The 24,537-nt window shown below is 38.4% G+C and overlaps 1 protein-coding gene across 11 annotated transcripts in view; it reads left to right on the forward strand.

The window, feature by feature from the left end:
* The first annotated feature begins 1,147 nt into the window (after window positions 1–1,147).
* The window catches only part of MPDZ (multiple PDZ domain crumbs cell polarity complex component), a 94,308-nt gene continuing 70,918 nt past the window's right edge, over window positions 1,148–24,537 (forward strand). For 3 of the 11 annotated variants that reach the window (XM_039729635.1, XM_039729636.1, XM_039729633.1), the window contains exons 1-7: window positions 1,151–1,658; window positions 9,586–9,652; window positions 10,228–10,394; window positions 18,564–18,785; window positions 19,807–19,946; window positions 21,790–22,003; window positions 24,157–24,285. In XM_039729635.1, the coding sequence (XP_039585569.1) occupies window positions 9,637–9,652; window positions 10,228–10,394; window positions 18,564–18,785; window positions 19,807–19,946; window positions 21,790–22,003; window positions 24,157–24,285 (888 nt within the window). In that variant the 5' untranslated portion in view covers window positions 1,151–1,658; window positions 9,586–9,636. Of the gene's footprint in view, window positions 1,659–9,585; window positions 9,653–10,211; window positions 10,395–18,563; window positions 18,786–19,806; window positions 19,947–21,789; window positions 22,004–24,156; window positions 24,286–24,537 lie in introns of those variants that run through there. The other 8 variants (XM_039729638.1, XM_039729640.1, XM_039729641.1 and 5 more) reach the window with 5 other exon arrangements.

A 24,537-nucleotide genomic window follows, 5' to 3' on the forward strand; every position in this document is an offset into this window, starting at 1 on the left:
AAAACCCCAGAACCAAAGCATGCAATGTACAAAGACCTTTCTTAAAGTTGACAGGTAAAGTGTTCTGCAAAATAAAATGTTTGTACTGGGATTGCATTCTATTGTTAAAAAGGTGTACATTTTAGTATTCAGCAGAGGAAAAGGCAGGTAATACTTTGGTGTTTTTCAATCCTCCAGCTGTAATAAGAGCTAGCAAGAGAAATATTGCTTAGTGATTCAGCTTTTTTCAGAATTTAATTTTCCAAATGAAAGTAAAAAAAAAAAAAAACCAAACCAAAAAAACACACACACAAAAAAACCCCCCAAACAAACAAACAAAAAAACAGAACCAAAGCATGCAATGTACAAAGACCTTTCTTAAAGTTGACAGGTAAAGTGTTCTGCAAAATAAAATGTTTGTACTGGGATTGCATTTATTGATACTATTGAAAATAGGGCAGTACTCCATTCTAGCTTCATAACATTAGGTTTCTTTAAAATTGTTCTATGAAAAAAAACCAACCAGAAAAAGAACCCCAAAAAACCCAACCCAAACAAACAAACAAGCAAAAAAAAAAGACCCCCACTAAACACCCAAAGAAGCCCACCACCTAAATAACACCACCACTCCCCAACCACAAACTACTAGAATTTATGATGACACTTAAGGGTAACCTCTGTTTGGAAAAAGAACCAAACCAAGCCAGAAGGCAAGCAGATAAAAAGCTCATGGAGCCTCTGCAGAGCCAGAGACAATACGCCTAGTGGAGCAGCCATGGTCCATCTGCAGAAGGTTTACCTCTGCAGTTGAGCTGCCTGAGAACATTGACACCAAAAAAATTATCTTATGTAACTGAATAGGGGAAACCATGACCCTGATAATATTAGTAGGAGTTAACAAATAGCAAAATAATTCCATCTTTAGCTGAACTTACGTTTTCGGGTATTTTGTGGTCACTGCAAACATCTCTGCATTATGTCCTTAATTCTTAGTCATATATATGTGAAACACACAGCATCTTCCTTACTTTTAGTTGACACAATAATCAGCTGCTGCATCGAGGGAAAAGTCATCCCTTCATTAATTCTAATACTTTATAAATAATTTTTGTCTAAGTTCATCATGTGTTGTTTGTTGATCTTGGCATTTTATTTATTTATTTTTCTTTAACATTTCCAAACATTTCCCACTTTCTTCCGTTCCAGGCCAGGCTCATCTTGTTGCACCAGAAGGGGTACGGCCGGCGGCTGGGCTGGCATCAAGCAGGGCCAGGCCCGGCTGCAGGCAGCACCGCACCACTGCAGAGAGGCAGGGGCCAGCCTGCCGCCGCCTTCCCTTCGCGGGCGAGGCGGAGAGCTAACCCAGACCAGCCCGGCTGCTCGGTGTCATCCCGGCAAGGCGTGCGCTCCGGGCGGCGGCGCTACAGGCCGGCAGGGACGGGACCGGGCAGCCCCGAGCGTGCCCCGCTATCCCCTGGATACCCCCGCCCACCGTCGCTGCAGCGGCCGCCCAGCCCGCCCCGGCGAGACCCGCGGGCGGGGGGTGCAGCATTAGGTTTCAGGCCGCCGGGGCGTGCCCGAGCGCGCTGCCCCCGCGGCGCGGCTCGCTCGGCGCCGCTACTCGGGGGCGGGAAAGGCGGAGAGCCGGGCCGGGCGGCGGGGCCCGCCGAGCCGCTGGGGTAAGCGGGGTGCTGGGCCGGGCGGCGGGGAGCGGGGTGAGCGCGCCGTGTGGGGATGCGGGCCGGCAAGGGCGGGGAGGGTCCGCCGCGTCGCCGGAGTTGGAGCGACCTTTTAAAACGCGTTTGTTCCTCGAAGTTTTATTTATTATTGTTCATTTGATCCGAAGGGTTTTGCCGGGGGGCGCTGGAGGAGGAGAGAGGCCGTGGAGCCGCGGGCCGGGGCGCTGAGCCTGTTGCTGCGTCCCGGCACATCCCCTCTTCCTCGCCCCCAGCCGACGGCGGGCGGCGGGAGCGGCTGTGGGGGCCGCGCTGGGCCGGGGCTCGGGCCTGAGGCGGGCGGGCGGTTCGCGGCCTCGGGCGGCCTGGCGGGGCGTCGTCCTCACGTAAACAAAAGCCGAGCCTCCCCTGACATCTGCAGGGAGCCCTGCTGCGCGTTCCCGCATTCCTTTTTTATCCCTCGCGGGCATTTCATGACGGCTGGAGGTCTCCTCGTCTGCCGGCACTACCACCGACGCTGCCAGCGGCCACGGCCCTCGGCCGGCACTTTTGGGCGGCGGCGTTGCCTCTCGCTGGGAGCCAGAGCCGGACCGGAGGCCCCGGCGACACTGGAAGTGTCCTCGGGCTCCGGGCGGGGCGGTGGCCGCGGCTCATCGGGACCGGTACCTGTTGCTGTGCTGGTGTCGGCGCTGCCCGCAGGCCCGACCCCGCTGCAGCGCTCCAGCAGCTCCCCGGTAAAGGCTTTGGCTGCGTGGAAACGGCGGGCGAGGGGCCGCCCGCAGCTGTGCCCTTTGATGAGTCCGGGTGCGCAAAGGAAAGGGATGGTTCGTTTCTCGTGTCGCCCCTTGCTGCCAGCGCCTCCCTATGTTACTGGAAAGAGTATTAGGAGGAATGAAAGAAAAAGAAAAACTCACAAACCCGACCTTTTGAACTCCGTGTACAGCATTTAAGAGATTTTTGATTTAGCGTTTGGTTGAAAAACGTTGTGGTTTGAATTTTTTTCCTTTTCCTTGTCTTTTGCTTTTATAAACACTGCATCGTCCAGCTATATTTTTGTGTCCTAATACATGTAGAAGATTTTTTTTTTTTAAATATAAACTGTTGGATATGAAAAGTCTTTACTGGCTTTGGTCCCAGAAAGGGTGTCAGGAGTCTGTCGCACAGACTTACTGAGATAAAGAGGAAGGGTCTGAATTCTGCAGTTGAGGAAGCTCTATTGTGTGATGCCCTGTGGTTTCCATATCACTTCTGTGTTTCCCAAGGAAGCAGCAACTCCTTGGTAGGGAAGAATCTAAACTGGAAAAGGGGAAAGTGGTGAAATAGTTTTTGGGATTGTTACTTGATGCTTCTGTGGAATTTGAAAGTAATTGTAACACTAAAAGAAAAGAATGCAAGTGGAAAATACCTAAGGACATACCCACCTGAACAAGCAGCATTTTTATGTAGAGAACATAATTTTTTGAAAATTATTATCAATTTTTAGTTGACTATTTTTGTGTCTCCTGTCTTGTTAACAGTAACATGCATTTAACATTTGCTGATTAGTTGCGGTGTTTCTAATGGTTTCGGTAGGCTTTGAAGAAACATTTCACTGGGAACTGGATACATTCTCCCCTCTTCGCGGAGTGCACTAAGAAAGTCAGATCACTATCAGCCCTCCAGAAAGAGAGCTGCACTAGGTAGATACTAATGGATCTTTTTATTCCACCTAGCCCTGGTGGGGCCCTGGTCTGTGAATTCTTCAGGCACAAATGCCTTATATCTTCTCAGTCATGCAGATAGCTGTAGATGGTTTTATTTTAACAAGTAGCACTTTATTCAGTATATTGAGAACCATTTTAAAGACCTTTTTGACCTCTGCTGCATGTTTCACACAAAAAATTTTAAAATTTTGTGAAGTGTATCCAGTACGTTTTCTGTATTGTACATTGGCTTTATATTTGAACATCCTGGTGAAGCAGTTTTGGCCAATATAATGCCATGCTGGCAGGATACTATATAATATATATATTATATATAAGGATAGTCTTGTTTCACTGCTGGTGTTCCTGACAAATACAAAAATTGACTGGTGTTCCAGTCAATACAAAAATGTGCTATTTTTGCCTTGGCAATAGTAACATATTTCTTTTGTAGGCTTTTCAGACTGGGCTTACATCTGAGACCCCTTGCACAGTTGTCTTGTTACACAGTGTTATGTTTTTCTGTGTAAGCCACTTGTTATTGTCACAATACACAAAGAGAAATTTGTATTTTCAGTTTGTAAGGAAAATGATGACTCTTTATTGATGCTTACTGGCAGCTGTTTGGAGAGGCTTTGTATTTATTAATTTATGTATGCTGTTGCCACCTCCGTGAAGAATCCAATATACAGTTGAGGTGCAACTACTGTAAAATCTGTGCTTCATCAGGTTTAATTGAATTTGATGAATATGGTTGTCAATTGCCTGTGCTTGAAAAACATGGAGAGTCAATATTAACCATGCCTGTATTTCATCAATTCAGTATATGTAGTGTCCCCAATATTCTGCATATGCTAAAAAGTTGCTTTTCAGCTACTGAAGCTAATGTGGCAGGACGGCAATTGATCTTCATTTAACATACTTACTGAAAAAAAACTCCACCTTTTTTGTAAAAGATTATCTGTTTGTTTCATTAACAAAAAAACCCCAAACAAACCTCATCAGAAACACTTACCCTATCTGCTATGTTGTTGTTTTTTTGAATGCTCTTTACAAATCAGTTTTGAATACACTATATCACACGCATTTATCAGTAGGTGCAATCATTATGGATAATTTAGTCCCATTTCCCAGTTGCAATTATTAGCATGTGAGTTACCATGGATATTTTGTCATATGCTGATGTAGGGCTTCTTACAGTGTTACAGAAAATTGTTAATTATACACAGTGAACAGATTGCCAGTTCATGGAAAAGCATTTTAAGTTTTCTTAATATATTAGTGATACATACAGAAGGTTAAAAGCAGTTGAATGTTCAAAATTCTGTTTTCATAATTGATTCAAAGTACATGGTGCTGTTCAGCTCTTTTCTTCATAGAACTTTTCTTCAACACACAGAGCCACTGCCTCTATATGTACTTTTGATGCCTTCAGCATTTTGCTAAATTTCAAGAAGCTAGTAATGTCTTTTCAAAGTGCTTAGAGTCTTAATATAGACTGTGCAATACTGCCTTTTTATTTCTGCTTTGAATGTTTCAGAACAATTTTCATTAGCATAGCTATCAAATGTAGGTGTCAGGCATGTCTTGTTTCCTTGTTGCATTCCAGGTAGTTGATGGAAATCTGCTTTGCTTTTTGTGGAACAGTGCACATTAACTTTGCTTTTTCTTTTTGTTCTCTTTTTCCCTGTTGGTCATTGCTCTCTTGCATTTATTATCACACCCTTTGTGTGCTTAAAAAAGTGCTATATGCAACAGCAAAATTGAATTAGTGACAGTGGAAAAGTAGCTAGAAAAAAATACATAGAAAAGCATGAGATCTTTCAATTTACTGTGAACAGTTTTCACTGCCTTAATTTTCACAGGACTACTCAGTGTCTGGGGATCCACCTTAGTTCTCCTCCTTGGGTTAGTAGCCAGCTTTCAGGAGGTTAAGTGGGAAAAATGGAAGAGCTCTTAGAATCTGCAGGCAAGGTAGAAAGTTAAGTAAGATAATGAGTATCTTCCACTTCCTGTGTGGTTTGGTTTCTGTTCCTGCACCACACGGTGCTAACACAGTATCCCTATTTGAGTGATAGCCAGAAAACTGGGGAGGAAGATGACATGGGATGAAAATCAAGTACTAAAGGGTATCTGTAGCCCAGACAAACACAGGCCAAAGTGTTAGATTAGAATCTCCAAAATACTCTTTTAGCAGCTATAAAATGCATGTTGTGGTTACCTGCTGCTTAATTGAAATAGATTTAATTTTAATCTCATGAAACTCCAAGCCAGAGTTTGGGCCTAGTGATCACTCTTAAGATAGGCATTTCCTCTGTATACTCAGAGTGCTTCAAGTAATGCAGGAGCTATGAAGCAAAGCCTATTACTATGTTTTCTATCTTTGGCATTGCGTGTTTCCTAATCCATGCTATAAGCATTAGTTTCCAAGGTGTTATCTAAAATGGCTTTGTGTAACAGTAGATAGAGTATCCATCAATGAAACAAAGTAGTTTTCCGTGTAGAAACTAAGTGATCAGGTATGAAACAATGATCAATGGAAATGGGTCACCTTACTATTTTCAAGAATCTTTTGTCTCTTTAGCTAAATGCCTTCTGCAATTGTGTGGAAAGGAGCTAATCAGATAAATTTCAGATGTTAAAAAAAATTCTGCCACCTGTGCATTTTAGTGTTTCAGAAGTGGACAGGTAGAAAATAGAGTTGAAACATGCCAGCTGTTTTCTGACAACCAGTGTTATAAAAGAAGGGTGGCATGAAGAGTAGCAAAAAAGCCCATTTTTGTTTCTAGCATTGGAAGAATCAAATTTTGGAAATGCAATCTTGAAAAGGATAATATTTAACTTTGGTTTGTTCTTGGAGTGAATATAGTGTGCTTGTCACCTTATACGTGTCTAAAATTCCTTATGTTTTCTATTCTAATATTCTAAAACAGAAGGAAAACGAGAAGATGATGAGGTTTGGTTTTTTCCTTTTTTTTTTTTTTTTGGTTTGTTTGGCCGTTTGTTTTTTGTTTACATCACAGCTTTCAGCTACCTGTGACTTTAGACCTTGAACATAGATTTAAATTGCTTTTACTTAACTGTCTTTCTTCGATTTACCAATAGAGTCTTGACTTTGTTCTTGTTACTGTGAAGAGATTAATGAACTTCAGTACTGAAATACAAAAATAGTTAAATCTACTTTGAGCTAAGCTAGTAAGCTCTTTGAGGTGTGAAGATTGTTGTATCGTGTGTAGAAGGGCTGGTTTTGACTTCAGGTTCCTGTGATACAGACTGCCAGGAGATTGCAAAATGAGGAAATCAGAACTGAACTTCCCACTTTGCATCTAGAAGTCTGCAATGCCATTATAAAAATATTCACTATATCAGAATTAGGCCTTTCAACAAGTGATCATGCATTCTGCTCTACTTCTCACAAGCACATTGTTTCTAAAATTCCTAGAAGCAAGCTGGTTTAAAGGCCAGTGTGTCCTGTAGTGGGTGGTGGTGTTTATAGATATGTCTCTGCAGTGTATTTGGAGAGATGTGTGGTTGCTTCTCCAGTACTTCCACTATGTTAATGTGCCACAAAGCTGGTGCTGATAGATTGCACTTGTTGTGGATGTGGCACAGCAGGAGCAGCCACGTGTCTTATTTGCCATTTCAGAATGCAGGCAGGGAGAACAGGGGTCATCTTGGCCTGCAACACGTAGAGGCAAACACTGGTGTCCCTCAATGCACTGTGTCTGCCTCAGAGGAGGTGTCTGAGGGAAAACATTCTGATGACAGTTTTGGTCTTTCTCATGCTTATTGCTGATGTCGACAAAAGCATTAAGCTGGCTAGCTAGGGTGGGATTCCCTACTAATATAAACCCAAATAAAGAGAATAAACTGAGAGTTCAAAATGGGTTTGCTGATAGTAGCATGGTGCTAGAGCAGTATTTACTCCTCTCTCTGAACCATGAGGTAAAGAGAAAGCAGGTAATGAGTGTCTTAGCAGAGCTAAGGACTTCTTTTCATTGCAAGTTGCATGATATCATCTCAACCTATAGATATGTTTAGGACTTGTGTCTGCTTGTAGAATCCTCTACTATAAATTGTTAAAGTTCATATCCTCAGAACTGCGTGAACACAGTGATGACCTTAGGTGCTGTCACTTGTAAAATTTGCCTTTGTCAGCATAAGAAGAATGAAATTTTAGTCAAATTGAGTCATAAGATAAAGCAATATCCAGGTACTCCAAAAGATAGGAATAGCTGTTTTATAGCTGCATCTCTTCTTGAGGTTCTTGCACAGCTAAAGCAGAACAATAACCCTCTGTTTTTTCCTGAGTAGTTTCGTCTGTTGGACATAAGATGTTATGTGCTTGTGCATATCATGCTGTGATAAATGAAATGACTCAAAAATACTCCATTTCTAATTTTTTTGCACAAAAGAACTGGAACAGTGAAACAGGAAAGGACTGCTTTGATTTGCATTGGTACTGAGGAAAACATCTATAAGCATGACATAAATACTTCTGATTTTAAATAGTGGCCCTGAATAGAAGTGACAGTAGTTTTTAATCTAGAAAGAAAAGCTATGGATGATAAGGATTTGGGGAGGTCAGCTTCTTTCATAACATCTAAATAATCTCATCCAGTCTTTCCCATGTAAAATTGACTTTATTTTGTCCTGTTTTGTAGAGCGACAAGGTGAGAATACAAGATATTTGGGTTGTTTTTCAGACCTGGTCATTACATACTAGGATTTTCCTTGCCAAATAAAAATAAAAATTAAAAAAAATAAAGGCTTATTTTTATTTAGAGGTATAATTTGGATCATGGAGTAACATTACTTTGACAAAGTCAGGTTTAAAGGGTTTGAATATTGTACATGGTAATAAAAAGAATGATCAGTGATTCTGTATCAATGTATTGTCAAATTCAAATGCAATCTTCAGAGAGTTTATGGACTCCTCATTCTTTTAGTGGACTGGACTGGGCTTTGAATAACCAGGTCTGGTGGAAAGTTCTCTGCCCATGGCAATAAAGTTGGGACTAGATGATCTTTAGGCTCTTCCAACATAAACCATTTTGTGATTCTGTGAATAAAACTGATAGGAAGCTTCAGGCATATTGAAACTAAGGAAGTCATATTGATGGAATTTGAAACCATTTTAAACCCATTTGGTTTGCTTTTTCTGCACAAACTGCAAATAGTATAGGCTTGACAAAATGATGAGATTCTATAACTAATGATCCTGTTAAGCTGTCTTATCTAGTGATCTGTCAACATCATTGCTTTCCCCCTTTTTATTTAATGTCTCAAGAAAAAATTACTTTTTCTGAGTGCTTACAGATCACAGCTCTGCATGTTTTTAAGTTCTCCAGATTCAAGTGGGGATGCTGTACTGAAGTGTTTTCCTACTATAAAGAAAAATTATGAAAATTTATGAAAGATAAGATCAACAGTTCATACACCTGCAATGATATTTGACCTCCTCACTTCTCAGCTATCCATCTCCATCAAACATGTTCTGTCACTCCAAATTTCTGGGCAATTGCAGACACACATTTTTTTAAAGCCCAAAAAAACAAACAAACAAACAAAAAACAAAAAAACCAACAACAAAATAAACCCTCAAAAAGCAACAAAAAAGAATAACCAAAGCAATTTCAGAGTTTCTTCCTCCTATTGTAGAATTTCCTTCCTGGAAACCTACACTGATAAAAACTAAGCTATCATTCATATCTGAGTCTCAATTCCAGTAGATATTAATAGTAGAGGCTCTAGTGTGAGGATCCTGGAAGCTGTAGCCTTGTGGTTTATACGACTTTTCTTTCAAAGGTGTCTGTAAAAAGTGTGCTGTCACTCATGCAACTGAAATTGTCAACAAGGAGCTTGAAAACTGATCCCGCAGGGAATGTCTTTTGTGAATCACTGAAAAGGAAAGCAATGAAACTGTAAAATTTCAGTGGCAGCTATGATTCATAGTGTCTGATTAAAGCAGTGCAGGACATGTTGTGCAACAGTATGCAGACAGCTACTTTGATATGGAAATGCAAATAAATTACAAAGTGTATTCCTAAAGCAATTTTCAGGAAGATTTTGAACACCAAAGTGAGTCAGAATTTGACTTTGAGGTTATTTTAATTTTCTGTGGAGATAGTTTTTTTGTGGATTGTTATTTTGCTGTTTATTGCTTTCAAAAGTCAAGCTTTTTTCTTTCCCTTCAGAGCTTAGTATTTCTATAAATGTGACCTTTTTTCCTTTCTGTTACTTTTCAGGGAAATATTTACAATCTCCAGTGTTGAAATAGAAGCTGAGAAGCAGAAAACATGTTGGAAACAATTGGTAATTTTTTTTCATTTGTATCACAGTATTCTTGTGGCCACATCAAGTGTGTGGGATGGATTTGGGATATTAGTGTATACTGCTGAGAGAGGTTTTGAAAAAAAAAATTTGCTGTGCTTAGAAGTGCTGTTGTGTTTGGGTTTTTGTATTTGAAAGCAAAAGTTGTGCAATCATATGTTTAGTATTTAAATTTGAGCCTGTAGTCTTGATTTCATTGTTTTAATCTTTTCTTGAATTAAAACTTTGCATGGAAAAGAAAGATGTTTTCTATTATGATTATTTATACCCCAATTTATTTACAGTAGACTGTAGCCACAGTTCCTGTAACTGAATTTCAATGAAGGCTCTTTCATTTTTTCAACCCACTTCCTGATGGATAAAAATACAATTTTCATTGGCTTCTGATTTATGCTTTGCCTCTGACTTCCTGCTTCATTAGAGAGGCTGGGATTTTTGTTCAAAACAGAGTCATTCATGTTCTCTGTAGTTTGAACCATAGAGAAGGTTATATTTAAACCTGTACATTGGGTAGCTGTTTCTAGACTGCTACTGACTAGCAATGATTATTGCTACAGATACACATCGGGCCCTTCAGGCCATGGAGCGCTTACAGACAAAACTTCGGGATCGAGGTGACATTGCCAATGAGGAGAAACTGAGCCTATTAAAATCAGTGCTGCAGAGTCCTCTCTTTAATCAAATTCTGAGCCTTCAGACTTCTGTTCAACAACTGCGAGATCAGGTAGGAAAAGCAGTCTTGCAAGTGCAAGGAGAAACTTGCTAAGGTAATAGAAAGAGGTGTGTGTTTCTGCTTGTTGAACAGTGAAATCGCTTCATCTAAACATCTGATCCAAAGGTTTGGGGACATGCCACATTGACTTTTCGGGGCTTTGTTGAGGCTGTATGTTGTGTATGTGATTTTTATGTATATGCTCATTACTTAATATGTGCGGGGTAGGGAAATGGTGATATGAGTTGGGGGGTTAACATAAAGCTTTATTTTTCTGCCCTTCAAAAGGAGCATGTTTTCTATCAGATCTAGGACTTTTTTCCTAGGAGCCTTTTATTGCTCTTTTGTGTCTTACCCTGCTAAAATAAGGATGTAGATGGAAGCTGTAGAATGGTTTTCATAAGGAAATGAAGATCTCTTTTGTACTTTGCATAGGAATAAAAGATCAAAGAGAAGCCAGATGTCTTGCCTTTTTTTCTTGCTCAGGGTATTAAGTATTAATTTTCTGCATGTTTTCAATGAGCTTGAGAAAAGGGTCAGCAACTTGGTATATTGACTTTATTTGTTGCTGTAATTTTCTTGTCAGCAGAATAAAAATTTGAGGAATATAGAAAGTAGTTCAGTAACTGAATTAGGACTAAACTATGTATCTGGCTTTACAAAGTGTCATTCCTGTTGACTCCTCCAAGATGGCCAGCTCTGTCTGGTATGCAGAATTCCTGAAGTGGGAGGGAGCAGACTCTGCACATAGACCTTATCACCAGTGTGGAGCCTCATCTGGTCTCAGACCAGACTGTGATGAGAAGGATTCCTCACCAGCCTCACAGTACTTCAGCTGTGCAGCAGAAGAATGCACTGTGGCCCTTTTTTGCTTCTTGTGGATCATCTTGATGCCGTTTTGTGCAAAGAAATAAATTAGAATGGTGTTCTTTGCTGTATTCATCATGATGTTTTTCAGTTTTTGTCTGTTTAGTATTTAGAGACTTGATGACATTAGAGTAATTTAAAAAAATCTCAGGGGAAAAAACTGTCCTGAGCGTTTGTTTGCACTGCCATTTGGAAATGAGAATTTAACAGTGACATCCAGAAATTGTGTGAATTATGTGGTGAAGACCCTGAGAACATGTATTGAGAAATAAAAGTATGCCTGAAACATTAATAAAAAATGGTTAAAATTAAATTTTCACTTCTGGACATTAGCTATGAAGTTAAAGGATGGCTATCTATTTAAATGCACATGCCTAAATTAGAAAATGAAGCAGGAGATACTAGGATGGGTAATTTAAGGCATGTATTTTTTAAAAAACAAAGAATAACTTCACTTTCTGTCCTAACTCTGCAGGTTTGTCTATAAAGTAACTTTAGTGATCTGTGCATGTTGCATGGTATGTACCCTGTCTAGTTGACAGGGGGCCTATTTGGATGTGAATTCCCTTTTTTTAATGTGTACTTATATGAACACTTACACGAGTAAATATACGTTTCCAGTATTCTTAGATTTATGTCAGTTCTTTATCCTATACTTTTTCTGTAGAATTTCTTCCCTACAATATGACATGAGATTATTTGTTTTTATTTTGTGCTACTTAAATATTTGCAAATGATACTGAAACAGGACAGAGAATAAAAGCATAAAATAGGCAGTTATGTTAAAAAAAACTTGTGTTTTCATAGGTGCACTTTAGGAGGACACCCTTCAAGGGCACCCTTTTTACAACTGTCAGGGTCGTGTGCTCTTGAAGCTCTTAAGCAACAGGTTGATGAAAACTGCAAGGCATGTGAGTAGTGACCAGGTTTTTTGGCCAAGCTGTGCCAGATTAAGGAGAGAAGTTGTGTCCTCGCTACAGGTACAGTCAGAGGATGACAAACAGTGCTGAGTTGTGCAATGATAAGCTGTTGCAGCTTCTGCCCTCTGAAGACTAAGGTGGCTAATTTTTTATGTTTAATGATGAGCTGCAGTGACAGTTTAATGGGCATTTGATTATTTTTGAGGTGAAATGTGACAGTCTGTTCAACTGCCCCTCTGTTTTTAATGAGTTTTCAAAGAGCTACAAGACTACTGCAAAATTCTTGGGGGGGTCGTCTTTTAGGACAGTGTAATTTGAAAGAGGGAATGGGAGCAGAGAAGCCAGAATGGCAGTTTACTTCACAAGTCAAACACATTCCTTACAAGTATCCCAGAAGAAGTAGGTCAATCAATGAGACTTTATTGTGGGGCTCTAGGATCATCAGTACATTTCAAGGTAAAGATGTATTCCTGGCTTGAGGCACTGTCTGGAAGGAATAGAGATGATAGTGAAAGTCCTGCTCTATTTGTGCAGTGTGTGGTATGTTGCTTTATCTTGAGGCATTTTGCTAAAGTCAGCAAATCTGATGCCTTGGTTCTTATTAGTAGGCTTTAAAGTTGGGTGGTATTATTTTTCTTATATGAGGAAGCAGGATTTGTCTGTACTGCAAAACTGTCATTGTGAAGTTAACGGAATTGGAAAAGTCTAGGTACAACAAAGGGATGTTTTTTTGTGAATTATTGTTTTGACTTTAGAAGTCTCTTGAGCTGGGGAGCACTGAAGGAACCATTTTTTTTCTTGTCTTTCTGCCCTAGTTTTTCAGTTAATGCCTGTTTTCTGATGTTGAAGAGCAGTCTTCTTGTTTGAAGATAAGACAGAGAAGAAAAAATAGAGAGTGTGGTGTTTTAAATATTTTAATAATATTTTATTTTCTTTATGAAATATTTTAAATAAAATGATCGGACCATGTTAGCATTCCTGTCCTGCTACTCTTCCATTCCTTTTTGTGTCTCAGTTGTTCACCTCCTCTTCCACACCTCCCCCTACCTCCTTTCCACTCAGAGCTCTGACAGAACAAAATATCTGGTGTTTGGCTCAGATGGCAGGGCTGCATTTCTCAGTTTTGGGGTTTTTTTTTCTTGGTAGTTTGTTTTGTTTGGTTGGTTTTCTGTTTGTTTTGGGTTTGGGGTTTGTTTTTCTGTTGTGTCTTTTGGTTTTGTTTTTTTTGCCTTTACTTGTGAGTTTGACCATAGTTTTTCCTTCACAGTATTGGTGGGTAGCAGCTGAATGTCAGTGCAAGAGAGGATTTAGGGAAGAAGTGAGAAACTGTCTTTTCCTATTGCTGGTGAACACTTAACAGTGTTAACACAACTCTGTATTTTGCACAACTGGAGATTTTTAGTTCGTGTTTTGAATCCCTTTTGGCAACAATACTGTTTGAGCTTTTAAATGAAGTGATAAGAGGAAATGCTAATTTGGGATCTACTTCATCTGCTCTGAGGGTGGTGTCATAAAGGTGCAGCCAGCAGAGAGGTGTTGGTGCCAGTTCCTGTTCCTGGGAGCTCAGGGCCTTTCCCTGCTGTTGTGCTTGCATGTTCTCTGGCTTGTGCTTCCTTACTTCCAGTGTGATTGCAGTTGCAGCTGGCCTTTTTGTGCTCAGGTGTCTTGCAACCAGTCCTGTGCTTCTTGGGGTGTCCAGGGCTGCTGCTCAGTGACTGCAGTGCAGAAATACTGAAAATTTCATTTTGTTTAATAAGTTGAAACCTAGCAATGTTGAGAACAATGCTTTAAGTGTTGATGCAGTACAGACATGGCTTGAATTGCTTTTTTGTTAAAGTATTTTGATCTACTACATGTGTTTACTGCTAGATTGTATTCAGTGTCTGTGTAACTAAAAAATAAATTTTGTCATACTAAGTGGTATTTATGAATTTTTCTTTTTATCTTAGGCAAATTATATCCGCACTGGAGATGCTTTCTCCATAAGGAGAAAGCCAATCAAGGACAAACAGCATAAGCAAGCTTATAAAACAAAGCAGTAATGTTTCATTCTGTAATTATACAACCACAGTGCTATAAGGTACTTTTTAATGGAATTGTGGTGATTGTATTACTGCAAAGTAGTGCAATTTAAAAGTTATGAAAAATATTTCATTTTAAGATTTGCACTTGTGGTTTATTACTCCCCCTGGAATGACCTATACTTCTGTGGTTAGCAGTTAGTCTCTACTTTTTTGTGCTATAAGCCTGGATTTCAGAGGACACATGGGAGAGAGTGGTCATCACATTTCTGCTTATAAATTTGTCTTGGAATTCTGAACTTCTACATTAAGTGTTACTGTAAATGTAACCCTAAATATTTTTATACTTTTATACTTTTTAAGGTGTGACCATGTCTGTTTCAGAAGAGATGTGAAATGTGAGGTTTTTGCACACACACATACAGAAAACTTTACTCTGTTAACAGTTTAACATTTTTTGAGTTTAAATTTTTCTTGGAGTTTCAGAGATCAGATGAAATTTTATGTGAGGTTGGGTTCATGCACTAAGCACATTCTCCATTTAATATCAATTGTGTTTGTTTGAAAAGTGGGTGATGAAAATGAGGTGTTGCTCTTGATGTGACTATTTTCAGGGCTGTGTTGTAGCTGTGCTGTTGTACTGAAATTTTGAAGAAAATGTTTTAAAGTTCTAGTTAACCTAGTGTGAATTGGAAGGTTATTGTTTCCTTTTTCTACAGTATATGTTGTATACAAGACTTCCTTTCAGTGGTATTTTAACCATTGTGCAAATAAATATAATACAGTGTTTTCAGAATACTGGAGCTGTTACTATGTTATGTATATTAGAAAAACAGTAACAACATTCATCTTTTGCTTTGAAAGGCAATTGGAAAAAGTCATTCAATTCCTATATGTCTGCAGTGATGGCCCAGCTCACCAAAGTATGGAGAAATTATGAACTTTCAAATGGAGAAAATAGCCACTATATTTGCCAGTTTGAACAGGACTTGGTCAGTCAACAATGTAAAAACTAAAAAAAAAATAGTTTTCCTGTAACTACTTCTATTTTAGCATGAGAATGTGCAAATTCTCTACCAGGGAGAAAACCAGAATTCCCTAAGGACATTGCCCTACCTTCTCTGAAAAAGTCCATCAAATTTGAGTAGAGAAAAGCACGGTGATACTGTACAGATGTTCAGGTGGAAGTTGAAGTGCCCATCGTGACTACTCTGCTCTTAGAACACTGCAAACAGTGCAATGGGCTGCCTAAAGCAATCAGTCCACTGTCTGATAGTACTAGGATAACATACTTAAATCACAGTACAAGTTTGAGTGGTACAAGTAGTATTTTGTATTCAGATTAGGCCTGTAATGCTGTTCATAAGGGCAATATGTCATACTCTAAAACCTTTTATTTTTAATGTTCCATTTGTTCTTTGGTGATTATGGATACAGAGAGTCTTTTATTGTAATAATAATAATTGTAATAAACAGTAATAATGCAAGCACCATTTATAACATCCATACTATTGTAAAACTGACATAATTTTGCTTACTGTGGTTTCATGTAGATTTTTGTGCATGATTTTTCTAGTGCAACTTGCTCCCTACACATTTGTGTGTCAAGAAGTGCTCTAGGTACATGAAAAACATAAGCTTTTTATGTAGAGGGAGGTTTCACAAACTGGGATTCTCTCTGCATTAGCAGTCTGAAACACTCTGTGGTGACATGGAATAAATTCAAAGCACTGGGCTCTCAGCTACAGTCAGTTTCTGTGACATAAAATTCTGTTTCTCTCCTTTTTTGCCAGCATGGCTTGTTCTTTGTAAAGTAGAAGATGTTCTAGCTTCTGTACATTTCAAATTTTGCTTTTAGCATTATTACAGAATTTTCCTTCTCTTGTCTTAGAGAATGACTACACACTCTACTCAAAGTGGGGAATTTATGCACAGTTGTGTTTTATAGGACTGTTAGTAATACCAATGACTTAGTTTCTGCCACCCTGAAATGTGAAACATCCAGAAGCTCCTACTACAGTAAAAGCCCCCAGGACAGAATAATGCAGTTAGAATGGTGCTAAATGAAATTGCAGACATTTGATGTATTTTTTTCTAGGTGTAATCGTACTGATTGAAGTCATTGCTATGCTCAGCTGCTGAGCCTGGCTCACTTAGTGGTAACTTTTGAAGTTACCACTCCAAAATCTGCATCAGAGTAGTTTAGTGAGCTCTCACTGACTGACTTTGGAAGTGCTAGTTTTTACTTGTACTATTCTGTTCTTTCTTTAGGCTGGCTTTGCCAGAGCAGGTGATTAGTTCTCTAGGGACTGCTTGACCAAGAGTGCACTCAGGATGGTAACTATCAGCAGAAAGAGTAACTCAGTGCTATTTTCTGCAATGACCACTGCAATTTAGAAAGTGAACTTGAATCTATTACTTACTAATAGTTGTGATACCAGACCCATATAATATGGCCCTTAGGTGCACATGAAAGGTAGTTCAGGTGTGTATCTTGTATGGTCTTAGTCTGCTTCATATTGCTGTAGAAATGTAAAAAATATTTTCAGTACAGCCAGTTAATAATGGTTAATTGCCATAATGTTAGATACTCCTAGGATTAATGATTTCACCAATGACCATTTTTTTGTGGGAAGAAACATAGCAACATGCTCTATAACAAGATTTGAAGGTGGAGGAGAATAAGAAATAAAGCACATAACTGACCAAGTTAGTTATACAGTTTTATGCATTGAAATGGACAATATTGTGAAGGTGGAAGTGAATTAACTATTATATGCAGATATCATATGCAGATAAGAAACACAAGTACATCGTAGACTTTACTGGTTTCAAATCCATTCATATATTGTAAGAGAAAGTCTTATATTCTCAAAAGGGTAGATTTGATTATGTCTCTGTGTTTTGTTACATGTAATGAACTGTGAAACAAGGCTTGTCTACCTGTGCCTTACAAGCTTGCCAACATTAATGCATGTGGTTAAAGAAAGTGCATATGTGCACATTTTAGGTGTTCCAATTTGTTTGAAACACAACCCAAATGATTCCTCACAAGTTTGGATAAAGAACATATCACTGCGATATAAAAATAACTGAGTTCCAAACATCCATCTTCTTTACAGTTTTAGGTCAGAGCAGGCTTAGAAATGCTGTTCAGGACTTTTCTTTCTAATGCTGTCTTGTGGTATTTTTTCTTTAACTGGAGGGCCTTCCCAGCCACATAAGTTGTTCAATAAATTATGTTTGTTTTATTGAATTTTCCTAAAACACTCAGATGGGATGGAATTGTATTATAGAGAACAATATTGACCTTTTAATAACTGGACTCTTGGAGGACTGATATGATAAACCCAATAGATGTAACATGCTTGAACAATTGAGACTGATGCAAGTAGACATTTTAGAATATATCTACTTTTGAAATTTTTATTGATACTTGAAGTAAAAAATACAGCTTTAAGGAAGGGGAACCTTAGGTTTTTGTATTGTGATGCAGAATGCTAGAAAGTATGCATTGTAAAACTATGAAAAGTATTTGAAGTTGCAATGTAATAGTTAGTGTGCCAGGCAAGTAGGAAGCAAATTTATCTGGAGTAAAGCAGTATCGATTGACAGTCAGTGGCAAGTGGGACAAAAGACAAACGAGGATTTCTGCCTCACCAGAGCTTTATATCACCAGCAGGTTGATTGGTTGGCACTGATTGGCTTGAACAGTGGTGATTTACTATGGCTGTAAAACATTTTTTTTCTCCTGTTCTGAGGAAAGTGGATTCTGAAGTCTGTGTAAATGTATGATTGTGATTTTCAGATCAGCCTGGTGATTTTAAACTTGTTCACTAATCTTGTGTTTAATCCTAGCTCATGCAGATAGTAGCATTACTAGCTGTAGTACATAGTGATGCAGAAACCCTGACAGGTGAAATTTGTCCTCTATGTAGCTGTGAGATTTACTTTTTTTTGTCAATATGTGCATATTTTTCTTTTAAATTGTAAAATAACTGATAACACTTTTTTCCCCCTTTTTTTCTCTTTATAATTGATGTTGTAGGAAAAATTTGTTCTTGTTTACCTCTAGCATGGTGATGGAGTACTTCAAGATGCTATAGTGATGGGAACAAATGAATTTTAGACAGAGTATGGAAAATAATTTTAGGTTGTTCTAATAAATTTCTTTTGTGTTTTATGCTTGTAGTGTGCAACTTTACATTGGTTATAAATATTGAAGGTAGTTTTTCTTCTTAAAATGTCTGTTTAAAATTGTAAATTGGAATTTCAAGTACTTCTAGTGATCAGTTGGCTTATGATAATGTTCTCAGCTAAGGAAAAGATTTCTCCTGTGTCTATAAATGCGTGTTGCCTTCAATCTTTTACAGGTAAATATTACACCTTCCATACATTCCAGTGGTGAATTCCCTCATCTTCTCCATCATGGTGTGAACGTGGGGTCCTTGCCACTTAATGAGTCATATTTGTTGGCTCAGCAGAATGGCAACCCAGCTAATGTGTTAGAAACATCAATGAGATCGATTACTCCTCAGATTAATGGGAAATTCTCTAGTGAAGACTTTGAGCAGCTGATCAGAAACATGTCCCAGGTAACCCTATCATATAATAACCACAAAATATGGATTACTGATTATATGAAGATTAAGATACATGTATATTTATTTAAAGGCAATTGAGTTATTGCACAAACCACAATACCACTTATGTATAAAATAAAATTAACCTTTTAGTTTAAGAAACAATTAGTAAATGAGAAAGCAGTTGAAAAACTAGCCCTGACATAGTCACACATGTGCTACTGTCCTTAGCTGACCAGTGTGTGTATTACAGATCAGCATGCCATTATTTTTTTCATGCTCATTGTGGAACTGCTGCTCTATGCATGAGGGAGATACTTTGTCAGAGCATGCTCTTGTATGCATAATTAACGAAATCTAGTTCTGTTATTTTCTTGGAAATAGAATGGACCTTGCTATGCATTGTTTTCTAATCTTGCTACTTTCCTGTAGTAGGCAGAAGCAGTGCACGAGTTCCTTCAATGGCTGGAGCTGGGAAAGCCCAGGCATATATTCTAGGATTAATCTATTTTATCTGTAATAGAACAGGATAGAAGGAGTCTAGTGATGTTCAGGAGAGCCTTTTTGCCTAGTCCAAGTTTTTTTCATCTTTCTGAAATTAATCTTCTTTTTCTGGTTTTGCTTGAAAGTTGTCCTGTACTTGCTGAAATAGATATATATATATATATGTATATATATATTTTTATATATATATATATATATATATATATATATATACTATTCAATCACTACTAAACCAAAACTCGGTATATTTATCTTTTTTTCCCTGATTTCTTCTTCTAGGCTATAATAATATTTATTGCTCAAATATTTTCTGTATGATAGCAATAAATTTGTAATGAACAACTATGTTTCAGTTATTAACTTGCATAGTCTTGTAGTTGTCATTAATTAATGACAACTTATTTGTTTTAAACATTAATTTCCAAGTTTATTTGCCATGTTTATTATTGCTGCTTTTCAACATTTTTAACCTTTGTTTATTTTTAACCTTTTAACATTTGTACCCTTTTTTTTAACTTCTGCTGAACAGGGTCGTCTTGTTGAAACAATTGACCTTATTAAACCTCTAAGTGGTGGTCTGGGCTTCAGTGTTGTGGGACTCAAGAGTGAAAACAGGGGAGAACTAGGAATATTTGTACAAGAAATCCAGGAGGGAAGTGTGGCACATAGGTAATGTTACTACTGAATATTTTACTGTACCAAGTGTGTATGTGACACTTCAGTTCAGTTGTGTTACTGCTATTATATTTATGTGGTACAAGGACATGTTTACATGTTTCTCTCTTCATATTCTGAGCATCATCGCAGATGTAAAATTACTTGCCACAATTTATGTGATGTTGGAACAGGCATCACATGAACTGTTCCTAATTTATAGAAATTACTAATTAAATTTCCCTGGGATTTTTAAATAAGGAAAAAGAGGAAGCTACTGTTCTGTGTCATGCCTTTTGAAGTTGAAATATGTATTTTGCCATCATTGAATGCACTGAAGAACAATTTGGTGCAAAGCAGTCACCTGTATCTGGCAGCGTTATTTGTTAGGTAGAGTTACATTAAGCAAGTGTGAAACCCAGATATGACGACAAGCAAGTCTTGACCTAAAGTCAGGGATATTCACAGAGATATTCAGCTGATATTACAGAAGCTCAGCAATGATAATGGCTTGCTAAAATTATACTTTAGACTTGAACTCAGATTCCACAGCTAATGTTGAGAGGAGTGCCGAGGGAGTGCACAAACTCAAAGGTAAATGGCAGCAGCACTGGTTCACTGCAGACTAGTAAGGTGTGTCACTGTCCAAGCTGCTTTGTGGTGTACTCTGTATGTTGTGTGGAGAGGCTGAGTCATATTGGTTCTGTTTCTTACTGTGCTTTAGGGAGATATTTTTGGATTATTTGTGATCTGTGTACTCACTGTAAGTCTAATGAGAACATGGTCAAGAGAGACAAGAACATGGTATACAGACTTAATTGTAGTTATTCAGGTACAAAATGTGGCTTGCTTTGTATCTCTACAATATTTCTTCAACTCCCCAATTTCCACTTTCTCTTTTTTTTTGCTTTTTTTTGGTTTAGGTGAGGTGAAGGTTTTTTTTTTGTTTGTTTTGGTTTTTTTTGTTTGTTTGTTTGGGTTTTTTTGTTGGTTTTTTTTTCCTAATTTTTTGTTTTGTTTTGGGTTTTTTGGGTTTTTTTCTGTTTATTTTTTTCTTGTGAGCTGAAGCTAAATTTATTTTTTTTCTACCTTGATGCTCTACCTGTATTTCTTGAGTGCGGGTGCTCACAAAGGCTGTTGTAATAGAGATTCTTGTTTTCCTGGCTGACCTTTGTTATCAAGGCACTGCCACTTTGGGATGCAAAGAAGCGGTGGAGGAAAGAGAGTGTAATTCAGCTGTGTAGGCTTCATGCACTTCCTTTGGAGTATATCTGAGGAAGGACTCAGTGTGTAATTTTACAGTGATGCTCTCTGTCAGAAAGTGAAGAGATTTTTTAAATTTGTTCAGGGCTTTTGTTTGGTTTCTTTCTTTGTCCTTCTTTTTTTCCCCTTCCTTGTTTTTCAGTGAAACAAAATTTGTTTCTGTAACACACTGATGAAAGTGTGTTCCACTCCATGGTTTGATGAATATTCAGAATGAGTGCACTGAACTAAGTGGAGCACTTGGCCTGTAAAGCAAGAGGCTCAAAGTCAAGGATAAACATAAGTTCCCAGGCTGTGGTTGGGAGCAACTGAGATTAATACGCTTAGTCTCGCATGGAGGTTCAGGGAGAAGAAAGCTGGCTAGGGGGTAGTCACCAGGGGAAAGTAGCAGTGGGATTAGCTTCAAAGGGAGCCATCACCAGGGTGCCATATCAGCTCCTTTCAGCAAAACTGCAGGGGGGAATTAAAAAAGTGGGGAGAATGGAGACCAGGTTATTAAAAATCCTGCAAAGCTGTCAAAATAATGCAATTTCTGTGGCAATGCTTCCTTGATTTTTCTTATTTATTTTGTCATCTGTTTACACCGATGTGACAGAGATGGAAAGCTGAAGGAAGCAGATCAAATCCTTGCTATTAATGGACAAGCCCTTGATCAGACAATTACACATCAACAGGCTATCAGCATTTTGCAGAAAGCAAAAGATAATGTCCAGCTAGTTGTGGCTAGAGGCACTTTTCCTCAGCTCATCAGTCCTGCAGTTTCCCGGTCTCCATCTGCTGCTAGCACAGTTTCAGCCCATTCCAACCCGGTGAGTATAGCCCAAACATCTGTGTATTCAGTTCTGGATCTGCATGTACTTACTGCATATAATCTTTTGAGTAATTTTTTGTAACTTGTATGTACATTCCTTCACAGTTCTTGAGGTTTTTCTTTTTATCTTTGTTATACCTTTTCCCTTCAAAGACCAGAAAATATTCTGGCTTTCTGGGGGAAAAAAATCTTCATTTTGGATGTATTCCTTGCTCCTGTCTGCCAAATGAGCTGTATCCTCCATTGCAAATACAGCATGTTTACCTTTCTTGATGAAGCTTTATTCTGAGGTTGCACTAAATAGGATATTTTTTTTCTTTGCATTCTGCTTGAGCAAACAATTTTTTGAGGCTTTATAATCTCATCTGCACCACCAGCTGGGGTGGGTGCTTTTGTGTTTGATCTTCATTTTGGATGTATCCTATCCTATTCCTTGCTCCTATCTGCCAAATGAGCTGTATCCTCCATTGCAAATACAGCATGCTTACCTTTCTTGATGAAGCTTTATTCTGAGGTTGCACTAAATAGGATATTTTTTTTCTTTGCATTCTGCTTGAGCAAACAATTTTTTGAGGCTTTATAATCTCATCTGCACCACCAGCTGGGGTGGGTGCTTTTGTGTTTGTTTCTCTGTTTGTAAGCAGGGGAGCTCCAATGAAATTACAAGGTGCACCTAAGGGCTCCCCAAAAAGCAGCTCTGCTACAATTAATTTATTATGAAAGCTTTTGCACATCTAGGTGTAGACCACACAGTTCAGAAACATGGTGATATTAATCATACTTTCTCTTTTACCTTGCTCATGTAATGGATTGTCCTGAGATGAAACAGCCTATATTCAATTTCTGTAGACTTTACTGTTCAGTCTTCTGTGGCCCTTCTTTAAGGGAGTCAGTTACCAGAAGTATAGAAAGCAATGGTCTGGAAAAAAGAACTGTTTTTTAATTGTTAGTATAAAACTTTTAGTGAAGGAATGTCAGAAATATTCTTTGTGTCTGTGTGCAGGAGGGCGGATGACTCACCTAACTTTTCCTGCCAGCACGTAGGGGAAGCTTGCTCTTTTCCAGTATTGCCGTGACAAAATTGTTCTCCATGTGATTGCCTCTGTATTCACTGAAGAGCTTCCCTTGCATGAAAAGATGTTAATTACAAACATTCCCTAGCTGCTTCTGTTTAGCATGCCTTTCCCAATTTTCATGATCTCTTTGCTTTCAAATGCAACATACTAGGAGTCATTCTTTTCCCTTCAGGCTTTGCTTTATTATACTAGCTTTATGTTAACACCGGATTTCCAAACAGGTACCACGTAGCTCTGAGTTTGCAATACCTTGACTATTCAAAAGAAAAGCCGACTTTAAGATTATACCTAGCGAACCGCCAGCTGTAGTTTTAAATTTTAGATGAGTTTACTGTGAGAGTTCTTGTTCAGGAGAAAGAATAGCATGAGCTATTCCCTTCAAGAAGTGCCCCATGTGACTGAGCTAGGATTTGTCTTTCTTTCTGAGCAGTTTTGTTCCTTTCAGAACATAGTCTGCCATCAGAATGACTTCATTCTCAGGCTATTGCCATCAGACAACCGAGAAGAATTCATTGCATGGGGTATTTCTGTTACTACCTGCCTCACAATATTTGGTTCTGCTTTCAGCCTTAGAAATGACGAATTGCAATTTTGCTTTCTCCTGTGCTTTGTTGTAATGGCTGATGTGAACATGCCTGAAGAAGAAACCTGACGATTTTAGTTTTCAGTCCTGTGTGGCTTTCTAGAAGCAGTATTTACTGACTGCAAAGAGGCATGAAGGTGGGCAGCCCTAGGCTCCTGTCTGTATTCATTCAATAAGTTCTTGGAGGGTCTGACCCTTGTTCAGCTCTGGTTTGTATTAGAGAAGTTCCACCTGTTATAGAATTAGTAATTTACTGATTAAATATTATGTAATATCACACCTAATAGTAATTGTTAAAAAGGTATTGTATGCAAATCTTCCTCTAACTTTCCATTATTAAAAAGATACTCAAGAAATAAGAGAAAATAACCTGCAAATTCCTATACGCATATTAATAGTTTGACTCGTTAATCTTAAAGGCCTTTTTACAGCTGAACAATTCTATGATGCTATGTTTTTAATAATGTGCAAACTTGTATTTATTCCTTTTAGGTTCACTGGCAGCATGTGGAGACCATAGAGTTGGTCAATGATGGCTCAGGTCTGGGATTTGGGATAGTGGGAGGAAAGTCAACTGGTGTGATTGTTAAAACCATCCTCCCGGGAGGGGTGGCTGATCAGGTAAATTCAACCTACCTCTCTGTTACTGTTCAGTAAGGTGTGAAGTTAGTCTTTACTTTTATGATCAGACCAAATAGTGGTAGCTTTTATCCAAATAAATGTAAAAAAAGAAACAGTAATTACTGAAATTTATCCTCTGTAAAGATGTCTTTAGTGCAGGAGTCTCTGCATTTGAACATTAAAGATGAATTAGGTTCTAAATTACATTTTCAAATCTAGTAACATTATATATGTTGTGTGCATTTAGAGTCT

The sequence above is a fragment of the Passer montanus genome, unplaced genomic scaffold (assembly GCF_014805655.1).
Source record: "Passer montanus isolate IOZ18808 unplaced genomic scaffold, ASM1480565v1 scaffold7, whole genome shotgun sequence".
NCBI classification, from domain to species: Eukaryota; Metazoa; Chordata; class Aves; order Passeriformes; family Passeridae; genus Passer; species Passer montanus.